Raw genomic sequence first — 20917 nt, 5'->3', positions numbered from 1 at the left:
AGCCTCCTGAGTAGCTGGGATTACAGGTGCATGCCACCATGCCCAGTTAATTTTTGTATTTTTTATTAGAAACAGTATTTCAACCTGTTGGCCAGGCTGGTCTTGAACTCCTGACCTTGTGATCCACCCACCGTGGCCTCCCAAAGTGCTAGGATTACAGGCATGGGCCCCTGTACCTGGCCCATCTTTTTCTTTATGGTCTATGCTTTTCAAGTAGGTTTGAAATATCTTTTTCTACATTGAGTTCATAAATAAGCTTTTTGATTTAAGAAAAAATGAGGCTATTGGTAAGAGCATCATCAATTTCAGATCATGCTTCATTTTCTACTCACCTTCCTGCCTTTAATTATAGCAGATTGTGTCAGCTGGATTTTGCCTTGCTTGTATCTCCTTAATCTTCAATTTTTTTCTCTTTTTTTCTGGCCATGTTACTTAAGCATTTAAATTTGCTCTTGTGTCCTGATTATTAAAAAAAAAAATATATATATATATATTTCTTAACTCAGTGACCTTATCTGCTTGAGAAATATCAGCTAAGTAGAGTGATGACACTGTTCTCTCTGTTGTTCCTACCTGCTGCTCTCATCACTGACTGTGCCTTTTCCAACTAACTTCTCTTCTTGTCCCCTTAAATATTTTTCCACCTTAAGGTTGATTCCTCAGACCTCTCTTCCTCTCACTATATGTATTTTCTTTCAGTGACTTCGTGAATTCTTTTGTTTTAACCATTAGCCAAATACACTTAACTCAATATATTTCTCTAGCCTTAATATTTATTCAGAAAATTTGGATCCATGTGTGTTTCTGAATATTTTAAGGTACCTCAGAAACAACATGAATAAAACTAAATTAATTATCCTTGAGTAAAATTCCTTTTCCTTTATTCTCTCCTGATAGGTTAGTGGTTTGTAATTTAATAGATAGCATGAGATTCCTCTCTTGCATGAATTAAACTCTAATATCACATCTGATTCTATCGCCAAGACCAGATAATTCTATTTAATAACTTAGAATCCAGATTCCGTTCTCTAATCATTTACTTCTATCTTGGCTTAACCCTCATTATTATTTTATTTTCCTAGAATATTAAAATAACATCTAAATAGGTTGATTTTCTTACCAAGCTACCACCTTTCAGTACATTCTTTACTTTGATAGTCTAGTGAACTTTCTAAAATTCATGTGAGATCATGTCACTCTCCTGGTTAAGTATATCTAACGTGGCTTCTCTCTGCTCTCATAATTAAGCTTATTGTCTCTAGCCTGGCCTTCAAGCTTTTTCACTCTCTAATTTCTGCTTCTCTTGGTAGTTTTTCTCTATAAGCAATTCTCATTTTATATAAAGAATCGCCACCACCACCGCACACACAAATCTAATGGACAATATGAGGACTGTCGTTAATGTTTGTATTTTATTCAGGTTTTTGCTAAGTGAGTAGATTTTAGCTGCTCTTGCCACAGGGGCCAAGATAGGTGACTGTATAAGATGATGAATATGTTAATTTGTTCCACCATAGTAACTATTTTGCCATATATGTGTATCTTCTAATGTCACATGTGTATCTCAAATATACACAATAAAATGTATTTTTTTAAAAAAGTAGGAGACTCAAAGTTTTCAAATTGACTTCTAAGAGGGTATTTGTAATGCTCCATGAGAGAAAAAGTAAAGGTAAGGAGTGAATAACGGGCAGGGGGTGAATAGGACCTGTATTTCCCAGCCTACCCGAAACAGAGCAGCTCTGCTTTTATCTGTTTTACATAAAAACCATTATATTTCATATGAGAAAACTTCATTGATAGGATTAAAAAATATCAGCAAAACCAGTGTCTTACATTTAGTCAAACTGAACTACGTGCAGTTCTCTGACTTGTTATATTCTTATTTTCCCACATCTTTCATTCCTGCTGTTCATCAGCTTGGAATTACCTGTACTCTCCCCTTTGCCTGCTTCACTTTCTGGACCCTCTTCCATGCAGTCATCCTTGATTTATTTGAGCCCTTATTTGGTGCTCTTTCATTCTGCCCTATATTCTAATAATATCCCTTTCCTGGCAGCTATCACATTCCATTGTAACTATTCACTTGATTTCCTCCTACTAAGACTGAATTCTTTTAAAGGCAGGTCTTAAGTTATTTATTTCTGTGTGCTTAGTGCCTTGCACATGGCAACTTCTTGATAAATGTTTGTTTATACAATAAATGGATGAATAGATTTATCTAGTGTTTATTGGAATCAATCTTGGTGCTGTGGGGAAATAAAGAAGAGAAACAAACTTATATTTCGATGGAGTTATTTTATAAAAGAGTAGAGGAAAAATGTGTATATATAAAGTAGAATATGAACAGTAATAAATTATGTAAGATAGAGAAGTTACTAGGGGAACTTGAGAAAGCATGGTATTGCTTTCAGGTGAAGAAAGTAGAGAAGTCATTATAGATGAAGTGGCACTTAAACCTGGCCTATAGAATTTGAAGATATGTCAATTAGGGAAACATTTGAGGATGACAGAAAACTGTAGAAAGCCATTGCATGTAATGTGACCCATTTCTTCTGAATATTTGATATCAGAGGTTGTTAATCTACTCACCTCCATAACTGACTCAGAAAGAGTTTTAAATTTTGGTTAGAATCCAGTAGAGAATACCAAAATTATGGGGTTTCTTTCTTACTTGTATGCTGCTCATAGGAGGAAAAATTGATTAAACTCTTGAGTTTGTACATTCTTTTGTTGAAGTCTGAGAATTTCTGTTCTGTCAAGAATCAGCCCAAATGAATACATACACATATAGATAGATATATAAATTAATAAAATGTGAAAGAATCCATGAAAGAGGGAACATATTCCCATAGTAGTGTTTACTGAGTGTTTGTGTCAGTTTGGGTCTTCTAGAAACAGATGCCAAGATTAAATGAGACATGCAAACAATTTATTGGGAAGACACTTGAGAAAGATAAAGGTGAGAGAGCAGGAGGGGAGAATATTCAGATTGTAATATACCTGTATGACACTTCTGCACAGAGAGAGAAGGAGGAGAATTACATACAAAGAGCCTCAGACTGTACTACAGCTTTAAGAAAGTCTTGGCCAAGCTGATGGGGAGCTTCAGAGCAAAGATTGCTTGTGAGCAAAATCCCGCATCAGGTAGAAATGGCCTGACTATAATACTTCCACCATGTGTAGACACTGTCTGGGAGCAATCTATGAAGCACATGGCCTCCTTGAGGACCTTGCAATACTCTGCAGACATGGCAGCTCAAGGCTCAGCCGCCTGTATTTCTCACAGCATATCTCTGGATGGGACATCTGAGTGGTGCATGCCCATGGGCCCCAGTGTGCATTCCCTAGAGGCTTTGCTTATATATACATTTTATGTCTGTGTTTTATTCACAAGAAATTGATAAATAATTGTTTTAGGCTACCAAACACCTTTAGACTTAGAAGGCATTTAATGTCTTTTTGAAATGAAATCGTTTTGTTATTGTGTTGTTTTGGTGGTAGGTGGAGATGCCATGGTAAAAGTTCCAGATGATCTGCTCAGCTGTAAATAAAATAAAAGGCTTCCAAAAAGGCAAATGAAAGCATTGAATGGGCGATATATATCCTGTCCTCATACTTCTGCAAAACTCAAAAAACATTTGCTTGTTTTATTTTTCAAAATATGTTAAGTTGATCAGTCCTGACTGGTAATAGAAGAAATAAGGTTGCTTGCCTGTGTTGATGATATTCAGTTCAACCTCTATGTAAAAATCCCATATTAATATATAAAACCTTTCTAAATTATAAACTACCTTAGGATTTAGATGAATAACTGAATTTTATAAAACCCATAACTATGAAAACAACTACAAGTCTCAGCCCACGTTCTTTGTGCTAGGGAAGAAAATACAGATATTGAAAAAAAATATTAATGACATAAATTTTATTTACCTTTGACTTAAGCAAATTTATTTATTTTTTAATTTTACTGGCAATCCTTTATTTTATCTTTAGAATATCTTTTAGATTTAAAAAATAAATTCTTTTATTTTTATTTTACTTTAAGTTCCAGGATACATGTGCAGAATGTGTAGGTTTGTTACATAGGTATATGTATGCCATGGTGGTTTGCTGCACCTATCAACCCATCACCTAGGTTTTAAGCCCCACGTGCATTAGGTATTTTTTTTTTTAATGTTCCCTCACCCCTCACCCACCCCTGTGACACAGGCCCTGATGTGTGTTGTTCTCCTCCCTGTGTCCCATTTATGGGTGAAAACATGCAGTGTTTGGTATTATGTTCCTATGTTAGTTTGCTGATGATGATGGCTTCCAGATTCATCCATGTCCCTGAAAAAGACATAATCTCATTCCCTTTTTATGGCTGCATACTCTATCATGGTATGTGTATGTATGTATATGCATATATGTGTGTGTGTGTGTGTATATATATATATAAATGTGAGATATATATATATATGTGTGTGTGTGTGTGTGTGTGTGTGTATATCACATTTTCTTTATCCAGTCTATCACTGATGGGCATTTGGGTTGGTTCCATATCTTTGCTATTGTGAATAGTGCTGCTATAAACATACATGTGCATGTATCTTTATAATAGAATGATTTATATTCCTTTGGGTATATACCTAGTAATGGGATTACTGGATCAAATGGTACTTCTGGTATTAGATCCTTGAGGAATCTCCACACTGTCTTCCATAATGGTTGAACTAATTTACATTCCCACCAACAGTGTAAAAGCATTCCTATTTCTCCACAGCCTCACCAGCGTCTGTTGTTTCTTGACTTTTTAATGATCACCATTGTAATTGGTGTGAGATGGTATCTCATTGTGGTTTTTATTTGAATTTCTCAAATGATCAGTGATGTTGAGCTTTTCTTCATATGTGTGTTGGCTGCAAGTATGCCTTCTTTTGAGAAGTGTCTGTTCATGTCCTTTGCCCACTTTTTGATGGGGTTGTTTTTTTCTTGTACGTTTGTTTAAATTCCTTGTAAATTCTGGAAATTAGACCTTTGTGAGATGGATAGATTGTAAACATTTTCTCTCACTCTGTAGGTTGCCTCTCCTTTCTGATAGTTTGTTGTTATTGTTGTTGTTGTTTGCTGTGCAGAAGCTCTTTAATTAGATTTTATTGGTCAATTTTAGCTTTTGTTGCAATTGCTTTTGGCAATTTCATCATAAAAATCTTTGCCCATGTCTATGACCTAAATGATATTTCCCAGGTTTTATTCTAGGGATTTTATGGTTTTGGGTTTTACATTCAACTCTAAACCATCTTGAGTTAATTTTTGAATAAGGTGTAAGGAAGGGGTCCAGCTTCAGTTTTCTGCTTATGGCTAGCCAGTTTTTCCAGCACCATTTATTAAATAGGAAATCTGTTTCCCATGGCTTGTTTTTTTCAGGTTTGTCAAAGATCAGATGGCAGTAGATATGTGCTATTATTTCTGAGGTCTCTATTCTATTCCATTGTTCTATATGTCAGTTTTGATACCAGAACCATGCTGCTTTGGTTACTGTAGCCTTGTAGTATAGTTTAAAGTCAATGTGATGCCTCCAGCTTTGTTCTTTCTGCTTAGGATTGTCTTTGTTACATGGGCTCTTTTAACATTCCCTATGAATTTTAAAGTCATATTTTTCTAATTCTGTGAAGAATGTCAATGGTAGTTTGATGGGAATGGCATTGAATCTATAAATTACTTTTGGCAGTATGGCCATTTTCATATTATTGATTCTTCCTATCCAGTAGGATGGAATGTTTTTTCTATTTATTTGGGTCCTCTTTTATTTTCTTGAGCAGTGGTTTATAGTTCTCCTTGAAGAGGTCCTCCACATCCTTGTTTGCTGTATTCCTAGGTATTGTATTCTCTTTGTAGCAATTGTGAATGGGAGTTCATTCATGATTTGGATCTCTGCTTGTCTGTTATTGGTGAATATGAATACTTGTGATTTTTGCACATTCATTTTTATCTTGAGACTTTGCTGAAATTGTTAATCAGCTATAGGCACTTTTGGGCTGTGACAATGGTGTTTTCTAAATATAGGATCATGTCATCTGAAAACAGAGACAATTTGACTTCCTTTTCCTATTTGAATACCCTTAATTTCTTTCTCTTGCCTGTTTGCTCTGGCCAGACCTTCCAATGCTATGCTGAAGAGGAGTGGTGAGAGAGGGCATTCTTGTCTTGTGCCAGTTTTCAAAGGGAAAGCTTCCAGCTTCTGCCTATTCAGTATGATATTGGCTGTGGGTTTATTATAAATAGCTTTTGTTCTTTTGAGATACATTCCATCTATACCTAGTTTATTGAAAGTTTTTAACAGGAGGAGATGTTGAATTTTATCGAAGGCTTTTTCTATATTGATTGAGATAATCATGTGGTTTTTATCATTGGTTCTCTTTAGGCCATGGATTATATATTTATTCATTTGTGTATGCTGAGCCAGCCTGACATCCAAGGGATGAAGCCAACTTGATCTTGGTGGATAATATTTTTAATATGCTGCTGGATTCAGTTCGTCCGTATTTCATTGAGGATTTTTGCATCAATGTTCATCAGGAATATTGGCCTAAATTTTTATTTTTTTGTTGTTTGTCTGCCAGGTTTTGGTATTAGAATGACGTTGGCCTCATAAAATGAGTTAAAGAGGAGTCTCTTTTCTTCAAGTGTTTAAAATAGCTTCAAAAGAAATAGTACCAGCTCCTTTTTGTACCTCTGGTAGAATTCAGCTCTGAATCCCTCTGATCCTGGGCTTTTGTTGTTGTTGTTGTTGTTGTTGTTGTTGCTAGGCTATTTATTTTATTATTGCATCAATTTCAGAACTTGTTATTGGTCTATTCAGGAATTCGACTTCTTCCTGGTTTAGTCTTGTGTAGAGGAATTTATCCATTTCTTCTAGATTTTTTTAGTTTATTTGCATAGAGGTATTTATAATATTTTCTGATGGTAGTTTGTATTTCTGTGGGGTCAGTGGTGATAGCCCCTTTATCAATTTTTATTGTGTCTATTTGATTCTTCTCTTTCCTTCATTATTTGTCTAGCTGTTCTATTTTATTGATTTTTTCAAAAACAAAAAGCAGCTCCTGGATTCATTGATTTTTTTTTTTTTTAAGGATTTTTTGTGTCTCTTTTCCTTCAGTTCCTCTTTAATCTTAGTTATTTCTTGCCATTTACTAGCTTTTAGATTTGTTTGTTCTTCTCTATTTCTTTTAAGTGTGATGTTAGGGTGTTGAGTTGAGATCTTTCTAGCTTTCTGATGTGGCCATTTAGTGCTATAAATTTCCCTCTTAACATTTCTTTACCTGCATCCCAAAGATTCTTGTACACTGCCTTTTTCATCTCATTTGTTTCAAGTAACTTCTTGATTTCTGCCTTAATTTCATTATTTAGCCAGGAGTCATTAAGGAGCAGATTGTTCAATTTCCTTATAGTTGTGCAGTGTTGAGTGAATTTCTTAATCTTGAGTTTTAATTTGATTGCGCTGTGGTCTGAGAAACTGTTTGTTATGATTTCAGTTCTTTTGCATTTCCTGAGGAGTGTTTTACTTCCAATTATGTGATCAATTTTAGAGTAAGTGCCATGTGGCAGTAAGAATAATGTATATTCTGTTGTTTGGGGATGGAGAGTAAATTAGGCCTACTTGATCCAGAGCTGAGCTTAAGTCCTAAATATCTTTGTTAATTTTCTGTCTTATTAATCTGTCTAACATTGACAATGGGGTGTTAAAGTCTACCAATATTATTGTATGGGAGTCTAAGTCTCTTTGTAGGTCTCTAAGAACTTGTTTTATGAATCTGGGTCTTCCTGTATTGGGTGCATTTATATTTAGGATAGTTAGCTCTTCTTGTTGAGTTGATCTGTTTTCCATTATGGAAATGCCCTTCTTTGTCCTTTTTTGATTTTTAGTGGTTTAATGTCTGTTTTGTCAGAGACTAGAATTGCGAACTCTGCTTTTTTTTCTGATTTCCATTTGCTTGGTAAATTTTTTTCTGTCCCTTTATTTTGAGCCTCAGTGCATCTTTGCACATGAGATGAGTCTCCTGAATACAGCACACCAATAGCTCTGGACTTTTTATTCAATTTGCCTGTCCATGTCTTTTACTTGGGCACCTTTCCCATTTCCATTTAAGGTTAATTTTGTTATGTGTAAATTTGATCCTATCATCATGATGCTATATGGTTATTTTCCACACTAGTTGATGTAGTTTCTACATAGTGTCATTGATCTTTATATTTTGGTGTGTTTTGGCAGGGGCTGGTACTGGTTTTTTCTTTCAATATTTAGTGCTTCCTTCAGGAGTGCTTGCAAGGCAGGTCTAATGGTGAATTCCCTTAGCATTTGCTTGTCTGAAAAGAATTTTATTTCTCCACTTATGAAGCTTAGTTTGGCCAGATACGAAATTCTGTGTTGAAAATTCTTTTCTTTAAGAATGTTGAATATTGGCCCCCAGTCTCTTCTGGCTTGTAGGTTTTCTGCTGAGAGATCCACTGTTAGTCTGATGGGCTTCCCTTTGTAGGTGACCTAGCCTTTCTGACTGCCCTTAATATTTTTTCTTCATTTTGACCTTGGAGAATCTGATGATTATGTGTCTTGGGGTTGATCTCATGGAGTATCTTAGTGGGGTCTCTGTATTTCCTTAATTTGAATGTTGGCCTGTCTTGCTAGGTTGCGGAAGTTCTCCTGGATAATATCCTGAAATGTATTTTTCAGCTTGGTTTCATTCTCCCTGTATCTTTCAGGTACTCCAATCAGTTGTAGGTTCGGTCTTTTTACATAGTTCATTTCTTGAAGATTTTGTTCCTTATTCCTTGAAGGTTTTGCTCGTTCTTTTTCTATCTTTTTTCTCTAGTCTTGTCTGCCTGCCTTATTTTGACAAGATAGGCTTCAATCTCTGAAATTCAGAAATCTCTGAAATTCTGAAATTCATTCTTCTGCCTGATTGATTCAGGCATTGATACTTGTGTATGCTTCACAAAGTTCTTGTGCTGTGTTTTTCAGCTCCATCAGGTCATTTATGATCCTCTCTAAACTGTTTATTCTAGTTAGCAGCTCCTGTAGCATTTTATCATGGTTATTAGCTTCTTTGCCTTGGGTTAGAACATACTCCTTTACCTCAGTAAAATTTGTTATTACTCACCTTCTGAAGCCTACTTCTGTCAATGTATCCATCTTATCCTCCATCCAGTTATGTGTCCTTGTTGGAAAGGTGTTGTGGTCATTTAGAGAAGAAGAGGCACTCTGGCCTTTGGGGTTTTCAGCATTTTTTCCATTGATTCTTTCTTATCTTCATGAATTTGTCTAGTTTTGATTTTCGAGGCTGCTGACCCTTGGATGAGGTTTTCGTGGGGGCTCTTTTGTTGATGCTGTTGTTGTTGCATTGTTTTCTTGGCTTTCAATAGTCAGAACCCTCTTCTACAGGGCTGCTGTGGTTTGCTGGAGGTTCACTTCAGGCCCTGTTCATCTGGTTTGCTACCACACCTGGAGATGTCACTCAAGGAGGCTGGAGAACAGAAAAGATGGGTGCCTACTGCTTCCTCTGGGATCTCTGACCTCAAGAGTCACCAATCTGATGCCAGTAGGAAGGCTTCTATATTGGGTGTCTAATGACTCTTGTGGGGGGGTCTCACCCAGTTGGATGGCACCAGAAGCAGGACCTATTTAACAAAGCACTTGGTTGTCCCTTGGTGGAGGGGGTGTGCTGCACTGGAGGGAAACCCACTCTTCTGGGCTGCCTGTATTCCTCAGAGCTAGCAGGAGGAAAGGCTAAGTCTACTGGTTCACAAAGACTATTGCCACCCTTTCTCTAGGTGCTCAGGCCCAGGGACATCAGAGTTCTGTCCCTTAGCCCCTTAACTGGAGTTGTTGGAGTTCCTGTAGGGAGACCTTGCCCAGTGAGGAGGGAATGGGTCAGTGTCTGGTTTGAAGATGCAATCTGACCGCAGTCTGCCTTAGCCGGTGTGCTAGGCTGTGGGGAATACCTCTTGGGACCCAGCTGTCCAGCATCCCTGGCTCCTGCAGTGGAAAAGTGTGTCCTGGAGCTATAGTGATGGCTGCCGCCCTTCCCCACTGAGACTTAGTGTGTTAGGTAGCTAGCAGCTGCAATGTTGGCTGCTACCCCTCCCACAAGAAACTCAGATGGCTTAGACAGCAAGCAACAGCAGTAGTGATGATGCTGCTCCTCATCCCAGAAACTTGGCAGAAATCTTAGGCAGATTCCAGCCAAGTGGCTGTTGAGAATCTGTGTGGCTCTGTGGTTGGGACCCTAGGCCCTGGTGGCATGGGTTCACGAGTGGGATCTTCAAATCTGTGGGTTACACAGTTCCTTGGAAAAAGCTAGGTTTCTCAGGCTGGGTAGCACACTCACTTCCTGCCTCCCTTGTCTGGAGGTTGGGGCTCCCCTGTCTTGTGTGGCTTTCAGGTGGGCAGCTGCACCACACTGCTCTTTCTTCTCTGTGAGTCATGCCAACCACATAGTCCTGATGACAGAACCTAGATACCTAGGTTGCCAGTGCAGGATTTGTGTGCTCTTTTGCTTCTTTTCGATGGGGACTTCTGATAACCACTGCTTCTAGTTGGCCATCTTGGCCCTGCTCTGCACCCCCAAAATAAATTCCTGTAATTTTTTAATCTTAAAGAGAGAACTATGTAGGGATTTTTTAAACATTTCATTAAAAATCATTTTCACTAGGAAACATTCAATTTGTGGTAGGAATGGCGTTTCATCTTATTGAAAGGACTTTTTTTTTTCCTTCATAATTTGGTCATCAGTAGCACTCACTAGATGACAGCACAAAACAAAACAAAAATAAATAACAATTTTTAACTTTCCACTACTGTTGAAAACACTTGTGTTTAAGTATCTTTATGCTAACTTCCCTCTTCCCTGCTTCTCTTCCTAAGATAGTGTCACATGTATGAGGAAAAGGGTCTCACATGACCATGCGTCATGGGACAAATGCAACTCATTGGTGTCATGTTGATATTGGGTAGATACTTGCTATTATAGATTGAGTTGCAGCAATCCTGGCCCAGTGCTCCCTCATCTGGCCAGAGTAACCTATAACCCGAACTTGTCTAACCTGCGGCCTCAGGATTATATGGCCCAACATAAATTTATAAACTTTCTGAAAACATAGTGAGTTTGTGTGTGTGTGTGTGTGTGTGTGTGTGTGTGTGTGTTTTCCTAGTTTATCAGCTATTTGGTAGTGTATTTTCTGTGTGGCCCAAGACAATTTTTTTTTCTTCCAGTGAAACTTATTAGCAGGGGTGTCCAAGCTTTTGGCCCAGTGAAGCCAAAAGACTGGACACCCCTGCTAAATAGATTGTCCTCTCTCATGCTTTCTGACTAACTGGGCCTCATCTTGTCTCTAGATGGCAGAGAAAACCTACTGAATTTTGGCCATATCCTCTATCTGCTTCTTGGCCTAGAAAGCCAACACTAACCTCTGCTGTAGGATCACCAAATGTCTTTTATCAGAGACATGTGCGAGGTCTCAGCTCAGCTTCCTTTCTCTCTGCACTTTGAGAGCCTGTAGTGTTTTCTCAGGTGCATCTATGAGTGAGAAGAGCAGAGGGAAATGCTAGGTTTAAACTGAGGCCCCGTCCCTCAGCACATCTACTTAATGGGCTCTCTTCCACTCCCAGTAGAAAACTCAACATTTCCCTAGGGACAACCTGAAAGATGGTTCCTCCTATGTTTGTAATGGGACAGGATATCCGCTTGCCATTCACCAGTGAGTTCTCTTCCCTTCTGGGACTTAATGTCCTAGAGAGGAGCACCACTCCATGACCCCTGACTCAGTCTCACTCACTTCTCTTTGTCTACCTCTGATTCCAACTACATAGATGTCAGGAGTGTCTTCAGCTCATTATGTAAAAATTTTGGAATTTGACCATCCCAGGTACATCACTGTAGTACATTAAAAGAGAGGTGAAGGGTTTAGCAAACCCTTTATCCTCAAATTTGTTCTGCCATTTTCTACACTGTACTAAAAAACATCATGTCTCGGTCTGTGTAGATGGTTGTGAGGTAAAGACTATTGTAAATAAGTTGCATTATTTAATATTTGCAAAGTGATTGCCCTCAATACAACTTTTTACATGTAATCACTAAGAAATCTGACGCCTCTTTTTGCTTCTTTCATCTTCTGTTCTTTTTATTTTAATCCCATTTTCTTGTTTCTTTTAACCTCAATTTTCTTCAAAAAATCTCAAATTTGATGAGTACTCTGGTATATGACACTGTCCCTGAAGTACGCTATTTAAAAAGAACCATAACAGCTAAGGCCATTCTTCTTAACACCAATCTTCTGCACCTGCAATTTGCCGCCAGAACACCATCGTAACTACGAAGTTGCTGTTTGATTTGCCTATCACTAGTGAGTGAACAGCACTGTACTGCAGGATTCTAATGTGGAACACATCACATTTTGCCCCTTCCTCATGTAATGTGTCCAATTTTTCCATATTTGTTGTTAGTCTTGTCTTCCTAATTAATAATAACCTTCTTGTGTGATTTTATGTGCCTGTCAGATTGCCGTTTATAATGTGATGTGTACAAAATGTTAACAAATATCTGTTATTGCAATGGCCAGTGAGGAATATTGTTCAATTAAACATAACTGAACTATAACTCCCAATCATCTTTCATCCCTGGGAGAGGGGGAGAGAACCAAGAGTATTTTCTGAGTATGGTGACCATTCAGCTTGTAGCTCTTCTGAGTAAGATAAAAGATGTGAGAACTAGCCTGAGTAGAACTGTGCTTAAAAGCTGTCTTGTGGCATGCAACAACCACAAACTATTATTGTGGAAAAAATTTTGCAAGTAGGCACAGGAAATAAACTGTTGTATGTAATCATAACCATAGGTAAATGCTGTATTTAACAGCTAAAAATATAGTTACTTTCTTGAGTTTTGTGACTAATTCCTTCTGAAGCATGTGCTTTGGTAACAAGTACCAAATCTTAAGTTTGTCCTCAATGAAACATTCAATGAAAATAAAAAGAATAAACATTCAATGAAATATCAAGAGGTTATCTAATAATTTTTGTTTTGTATATTTAACTTCATTCTCTCTTAAATTGAAGTTATTTTCACTTAATTAGTTTTACATGGGTAGTATGCTTAAAGTGGGATCACGTTAAAGAGTCTTTGTAGACATCTTATGTCAGTCTTCTCCTCTCATCCCCAAATTACACAAGTGAACGTATACGGATACACAGAGAGTTGTTTCATTAATTATTCACCATTAGTGTGCTGAGTTATTACTTTACTAGGATTCATCATAGTGCCTTTTTCCATATTTTAAAATGACTGATCAGGATTATGGGTTGAGTCTTTGATCAAGAAATATACTGAAGTTAACGAATTATATAGTACTCATCTCCAAGTCACACACGACTTGCAGTTGGCTACAGATATTATCTAACTATCAGCATTTATCATAGGTCTTTGAGAGAATATGATCTTGTGAACATGTGTGTTCTTATCAGAAAAGACTTTTAAATTTAATAGTAAAAAAGAAATTAGGAAGTATGACCGTTGTTCAAGCTTTATTATTAATTCAAAACATAATTTTTAAATTGATGAATTTGATCTATGTGATAGTGCAATAGCCTTCTACCCCCCAAAGTATTCTTGATTATATCCTTAGAAGCCAATGTGTATTTACCCATAACTTTATTATGCTATTTTCTAAAAATTCAAGATGGTTTTTGAATTTAATTTTTGCCAGTTTTTTTTAAACTAGAGCTGAATTATAAACGAACCCACTTTACTAAGAACCACAAAGAGTGAGGCTGTTGGTTTGTGAAGTTTGACACCTTATTAATATTCTAAACCAAACTCGATTCCTGCTATCTCATTAAACAGCATTGGACAGACATTTAAAGATTTTTATACATTTTAATTCAGCTGGTAACTTGATTTAAAACAACACTGATTTTTAAAGAAATTCATTCTTGGTCATGTATATCATGCTAAATATCAAAATGAATTTGTAAGTATTTGAGGCTATCTAACGGAGTATTAAATTCTTAGAGGAGCTTTCTTTCCCCATGCTAATTTTCATCAATTTTCTGTTGCTTTCATTTCCCCTTGAGCTTTAGCTTTTCAGAAGAATGATTCATTCTTTTCAGCATATACTATGATCATTAAACAATTATACCTTTATCAAGCAGAGTAGCAAAAGACTCCATGGATAATAATGAGGTTGGAAATTCTCCTATACAACCTGTTGGCTCATCTTGGAAGAAGAATGTCGTGCCAAATTATTTTTTATGTGGTCAGTAATAATGTTCTAACAAGGATGGGTGGAGAGATGAGCATAAAGGGCAATGCTAATGGAAAGAACGATAGTCATATTCACCTTGCCAAAACATGGTAATGTCCTGACAAGATGCTACATGCTCTTGCTGCTAAATTAGGTTTCATACCAAGTTAGCAGCCCCTATAGCTATCTGCTATCTTACAGAATGAACTAGAAGGGAAATAATCTACATTTCATATTTTAGAAGCCTTTCATATGACCATATGATAATTGCTTTGAAAATTTCTTTTAAACCTAGACTTTATGATGCATTCACTGTGTGGAATGGTCCTGAAAGTATGAATGGAGTAGGCAGGAAGAAAGTTTATTTAAATGTAGTTGCAGTCTCTACCTACCTTTAATTTTTAGCTTTATACTGAACACAAATATGACTGAAATCTTCCCTTTTGATATTTCCTAATTACAGGATTTCAGAGTGCGATCTCAGATCTTGAGTGTGAAGATACATCTACATTAAGCTAGAAATCACTGAAAGTGACATCTGGACAAGAACATTTGAAAATTTTAAAACTGTGAAGGTCGATCATGGAAATTAAAGAGGAAGGGGCATCAGAAGAAGGGCAGCACTTTCTTCCTACAGCTCAGGCCAATGATCCCGGGGACTCTCAATTCACAAGTACGTATGTGTGTATCCCTCCCTGTGTTTACATCTGAAGATGCAAGTTGGGTTGAAACATACATATACATATATGCATTCAAAGATTCATAGGAACTTCAGTTCTAACAAATGGCATGAAATTACCTAAATATTTTTTTCTTTGCACTATTTACCTTGGTGGCGTGAGTATATGATATGCCTTTCATCTTTTTTCTTGGGTAAGATAGACGATAGTCCATGAAATAGTTAAATATCAAATAGCAAGATCAAAGCTCTTGAATATATATTAAGACCCTAATAAATGCTTTTTAAGTACACCTTCTAGACACTAATACTTTTTAAGAACACCTTCTGTTGATATTAATGTAATCTTATATGTGATTATTTTTTGTACTGTAGAAATTCTCTCTTTAAACCCAAAAGGTATTTAAGTTGAAAGCATTAGGAAAAAATTATTACACTAGAAACTTAGATTGTCACTGCCATACCAGAGAGCACTAAGTCAAAAATACAGAGCCCATGAAGATTTGGCCAAGTTTGCATGCAAACATTAAATTGGTTTTGTATTACTCAAGTAATTAAAATCATTGGAAGAATTGCATGTTTTTTTTTTCTATTTAAAATTCTTGGATTTGGGGTTTATTGTTTAACATGAATTATGCCCTTTTCTTTTCTTTTCATAAGATTCCTGTAGTCCAATTATTTAATACTGGCAAATATATGCCTAACCTTCTCTTTTCATTTACATTATAAAGCTAATCTTTAGAAAATTGTATTGGTTGGATGCATTTTTGAGAAATGTGGTTGTCAATGTTTAAAGCATAGTTAATTGTTAATGACCTTTAAAAAAAAACCCAGATATTTGAAGTTCACAAAACCCTACCTAATGATTGTCACTTTAACTTCTCTTGGAAAATCTAAAATTGTTAACCAAAGCAATTGTTAAATGTCAGCAGGAGAAAAAACATACAGTTACTTTGCAAAACAAACACAATAAATGTTAACTCTGTGAATAAAAAGCAGATCATTTTTATACAAAAAAGGTGATTCTAAAAATATATCAGTGACCAAATGCCAGTAAATTTAAATAGTATTGATGAATGCACCAGCAAAAATAAGCAAGGAAAGGATTTGTATAATATTCTTTATTGCCGAATAGTTTACTATTCCCTACATGTTAGTTTTGCCTCTTTGGTCACCCTTAGGTTGTAACAAATAGTGTCCCATTCATACATTCAGCCATTTACTCTTGTTTAGGAAGCTCCTACACTGTGTGTGGTCTTCAGACATCTACCCATTGCAACATCACTTCCCACAACCTGATCACTCTACCTTCTAGCCGTTAGATGGTTTCACTTCTATACCTTTGTTCTCAGACTCAGTTTCCCTCCTACTTCATCTTAAGTTATTTAGCCATCTTATTATATTTTTTAAACCTTGCTGATAAAAGGAATGGAAACATTTTATAAAATGTTGGTTTGAGCTATAAATGAATTAGCAGAATAACCAGCACTACAATGTCTATCATAACCTAGCTGAAGATATCTCTTTTGTTATTGATTTACTATTTACAGCAGGTCAGAGTGGCTTGGAAAAAAAAATCAATTTAAGGCAGTATTTTGGTAAGGAGATTCTTTTCTTTTTTTTTTTTTTTTTGAGATGGAGTTTCGCTCTTGTTACCCAGGCTGGAGTGCAATGGCACGATCTCGGCTCACCACAACCTCCGCCTCCCGGGTTCAGGCAATTCTCCTGCCTCAGCCTCCTGAGTCGCTGGGATTATAGGCACGTGCCACCATGCCCAGCTAATTTTTTTTTGTATTTTTAGTAGAGACAGGGTTTCACCATGTTGACCAGGATGGTCTCGATCTCTTGACCTCGTGATCCACCCGCCTCGGCCTCCCACAGTGCTGGGATTACAGGCTTGAGCCACCGCGCCCGGCCAAGTAAGGGGATTCTTTTCGAAGGTTCCACTTCTGTCTACATTGCATCCAAAAGAAATAAACACAGTTGTAAAATATGGTTTATGTTTGCCATAGCTTACAAAAACAGCATTTCTTGGTTTCTTTATAACCATAGAGATAAAATGACCAATCAAATTTCAAGTCACATCTAGTTCTGCAACAAATATTATGCCCTGCCCTGAGAACTGTTTATTTATAGGCCTGATAAACCAAGTTTATTCATTCTGCCAAATATTATAATTATTCATTCTGGTCAGGATGAAGCATATTAATATATATTGACATATTCTTGATAATGAATTCAATTTTTTAATCTGAATTTGTACCTATTATTTATAGGTATTCAGAAGACTCCAAATGAACCACAGTTGGAATTCATCCTTGGTAAGAAATTCCATCTTATTTATATCAATAAGTATAAGAATTTGTGTAGTAGTTTGAAAAGTATAGGTACAATGCTTACATCAATACATATTTTACAAATTTTTATGAACATTATTCTATTTTAAAAATTGTTCTATAAGGTAGGTGTTATTTTCACCAAATTTATAAGAATTAACTTGCTGTCCAAGGATATAGGGTACAGTGGTGATAGTTTTGCCTCTCGACCAGGTCTGTTGGTCGCGCATTTCATGCCTAGCACTCATTTTAACACAGTGACTGCATTTCGTTGCTAACCAATATTTCTGCAAATGTGTCTAATTTTCTTATGCCTGGGCTGGAGACTGGCCACCTGTAGTTTCTCTTGTATTCCTTTATGGCATTTACAGGATTCTTGCCCATTTCTGTCTTATTCAAGAACGTTCCCTGACTCTTTTATATTGATTTTTGTGAACAGTGACATTGAGAATTTAACATTCAATCAAGCTTTGACTTATTTAAGCAACTCTAAAGATCTGTCACATGTAAATATTTGTAACTTTGTCCAAGGATGATTTAAAAATGTATACTCTCAGACCAGTGTACTACTTAGCTAATGAATGAAAACTACTTTATATTCAAATTAAGTGTGACTACAAAATTACCATAAGGAAATTAGCTGCAACGAGAGTATAGACTAATACATGCATATATTCAATTTCATATACAGAGACCAGATATTGTGTTATAGTATCAAAATATTTACTTATTAATGTACATACTTTCTAAAATTTTGGGAGCAAATTGGAATATATACATACTCTATACTGGATTTCAGTGGTTGGAATTTCCAGTTATTTTGGGAACATGTGTTTTTATTATGATTTGGATTTATATATTTTGCTGAATATATTTTGTTTTGAAATATAACTTATTGAGACCATAATTGGTATATAATTTACTTTTTGAACTTTTTTGTTACAAGTGTAGCTAAAAGGTGCTATAAATTAAATATTAAAGATTTAAATTTTTTTTCAGGTATTGAGAAACAGGCAGAAAAGTGAAAAACTCAAGAAAATTTTATAGGATCACAAATAAAACTATTCTTTGTTTTTTCCTCTCTCTCTAGAGAGTTTTCAGATTGTATCAGATATAAAAAATAACTTGTTTTTTAAAACAGAGCTGAAGAGCAAAAGAAAGCCTAAGACTCTTCAGCCTTACTACTTGTGCTTTCATCTATCCATCTTTCATTTTTAGTAGGAGAAACTCACTTTTTACATTTTTTACAGGAATTCTGAAAAGTGAAATTTCATTAGAGTTATTTGATATATTTCAAAGCACAAATAAAGCTTTCTTGTTTGCCTGCTGGAGAAAGAGGGCATCTAAGGAGCAGAAGCAATTGGATAGCGATGTCGGGCAAATGTGGTGGGCAGCCTTTAAGAAATAGCATACCTGGGCCAAATACTGGTCTTCTAGTGCAATTAAGAGAATCTGTCTTGTTCAAAGACCGAACTATGCTGTTTGTTTAGAAAGCCTAGTCAATTTCAGTAACAACACTGCCATCATGTATGTTTCTGGTTTTTGAATCACAGAATTAAGAGATTAGCAGCTGCGAGAATTTATTCATAAAAATGTTCCTCCAGTATAAAAAACTTCAATTTCCTTTTTTTATATTTATTTTTAAAAAACTTAACAACAGATAATTTTATCTTATCAAATGGCAAGAAACGCTTGATGAATGAACACAACTTTACTAGAAGTGTTATTTCAAGTCATCATGGAGTTGTATTGGTGATCCTAGAAGACAGTTACCAAACTGTTAGGTTTCTTAGGACTTTAAGATCTTCAACTAGACCATTTCTTGAAGAAGCTTTTAAAAACATCTCTTTCAAGGGTATTACAGATAAACTCTTATATGTTCTACTGTATATTTTTGTCATTTTTTTTGAGATTTTAATTCCACAAATCCTTTGATGTCACCTATTATATGAGTAACTTCTATTCATTTCCTAACAACTGAGAGAATCTGAGAGAATAATAGCTTCTTAAATATTTTTATCATGTTTAAGGGTGTACATATTTATTTAATCAGAAATAAAACAAGAATAAATTCTAGGAAAAAGAAATCCAGCAAGGTAGAGGGCTTTTTCATCTAATTTTTAAACTAAATCTTTGATATTTGATTCTCTACTCTTAACCAAAGTATTCAAATAATTTGGCAATTTCAATAGCCTTGCTTTTTCAATGAGGAAAGCAGCCACACCAATCAATTTGCTAGGTGCCATATTGCTTGTTACAAATTATTTTCCATCAAGAATTTGTGTTTGCTTTGTGTGCTGCTATAAAATAATTATATCTTGCTAAGTTCCTCTACTTATTCAGTTCCTTTGCTGAAGTTCCTTACTTATTCAAATAAGTAAGGTAGGAGATACTTAGTCAATTGAGTAAGCTAATTGGATAAGTGTCTTGAGCACAAGATTAGCAGATACTGAAAAACTGAATATCTCTTGTCCATTGTAAACTGTATTTCTAATGGTTGACTGCATTGAAATTAAATAATTCAGCCCTACAGTGGCAACTCTTGTTTCCTCATATTTTGTTTCTTTGAGTATATCAATACTCTTTTTATTTTCACAAAGAAATAATTAAAGACCTAAGAGAAGACTGATTTTGTTTATGGTTTAATTATATTGTTTTTATTTCAATAAAGCTAGCATTTAAGAAGGGGGATCATTTCCTAAAAACTGAGAACATTTCTTCCAGCCTGGTCAACATGGTGAAACACCATCACTACTAAAAAATACACAAAAATTAGCTGAGCATGGTGGCACACTCCTGTAATCCAAGCTACTCTGGAGGCTGAGGACGGAGAATCACTTGAACCCAGGAAGCGGAGGTTGCAGTGAGTCAAGATCATGCCACTGCACTCTAGCCTGGGCAACAGAGCAAGACTCTGTCAAAACAAAACAAAACAAAACAAAACAAAACAAAACAAAAAAAACTAGGAACACTTCTTTATACATTGTGGAAAACGTATAAAGAAGACTAATCTTGACAAGGATATAAAATACATTTCTATGAACTAATTTAGGGTTTTTCCCCTGATGACTATTCACCTCCACTTACTCTGTCTATTCAATAGAATGCTTATGAGAATATGTCTTCATATTTTGATATGTACAACACATATACTATAAATCCAAAATGATAGATACTGATACCTATTAAATACATAGGAAAGAATGGCATGCATATGTGTTCCTTGTGTTCTTTCCTTGACATTCTGAAGTAATGTTCTTGAAATTAATATATTCCTTGATGGCTAATACTCAGGGAAGCCAAATGAGCAGATACAGGGTATAATAAGAGCCATATTTTGTATATATCAACAAGCTTTGGGGTTGCTTATGATAGGAATGAGGGCTTGGAAGCAAGAGTGAAAGCCTTGGCCAGATGCAGTGGCTCCCACCTGTAATCCCAGCACTTTGGGAGGCTGAGGCAGGCTAATCACAATGTCAGGAGTTTGAGACCAACCTGACCAACATGGTGAAACCCCATCTCTACTAAAAATACAAGAATTAGCCAGACATGGTGGTGCATGCCTATAATCCCAGCTACTCAGGAGGCTGAGGCAGGAGAACAGCTGGACCCTGGGAGGCAGAGGTTG

The 20917-nt window shown here is 36.0% G+C and overlaps 1 protein-coding gene across 7 annotated transcripts in view; it reads left to right on the top strand.

Moving 5' to 3' along the window:
- INPP4B (inositol polyphosphate-4-phosphatase type II B) overlaps window positions 1-20917 on the top strand; it is an 840435-nt gene that overhangs the window by 423134 nt on the left and 396384 nt on the right. For 4 of the 7 annotated variants that reach the window (XM_037740449.1, XM_017532646.1, XM_037740444.1 and 1 more), the window contains 2 exons: window positions 14738-14947; window positions 17230-17274. In XM_037740449.1, the coding sequence (XP_037596377.1) occupies window positions 14857-14947; window positions 17230-17274 (136 nt within the window). In that variant the 5' untranslated portion in view covers window positions 14738-14856. Of the gene's footprint in view, window positions 1-14737; window positions 14948-17229; window positions 17275-20917 lie in introns of those variants that run through there. The other 3 variants (XM_037740455.1, XM_017532659.2, XM_017532667.1) reach the window with 2 other exon arrangements.

The sequence above is a fragment of the Cebus imitator genome, unplaced genomic scaffold (assembly GCF_001604975.1).
Source record: "Cebus imitator isolate Cc_AM_T3 unplaced genomic scaffold, Cebus_imitator-1.0 Scaffold4, whole genome shotgun sequence".
NCBI classification, from domain to species: Eukaryota; Metazoa; Chordata; class Mammalia; order Primates; family Cebidae; genus Cebus; species Cebus imitator.
The sequence above is the reverse complement of the archived record's forward strand: the minus strand, read 5'-3'. Positions and strand labels throughout refer to the sequence as shown.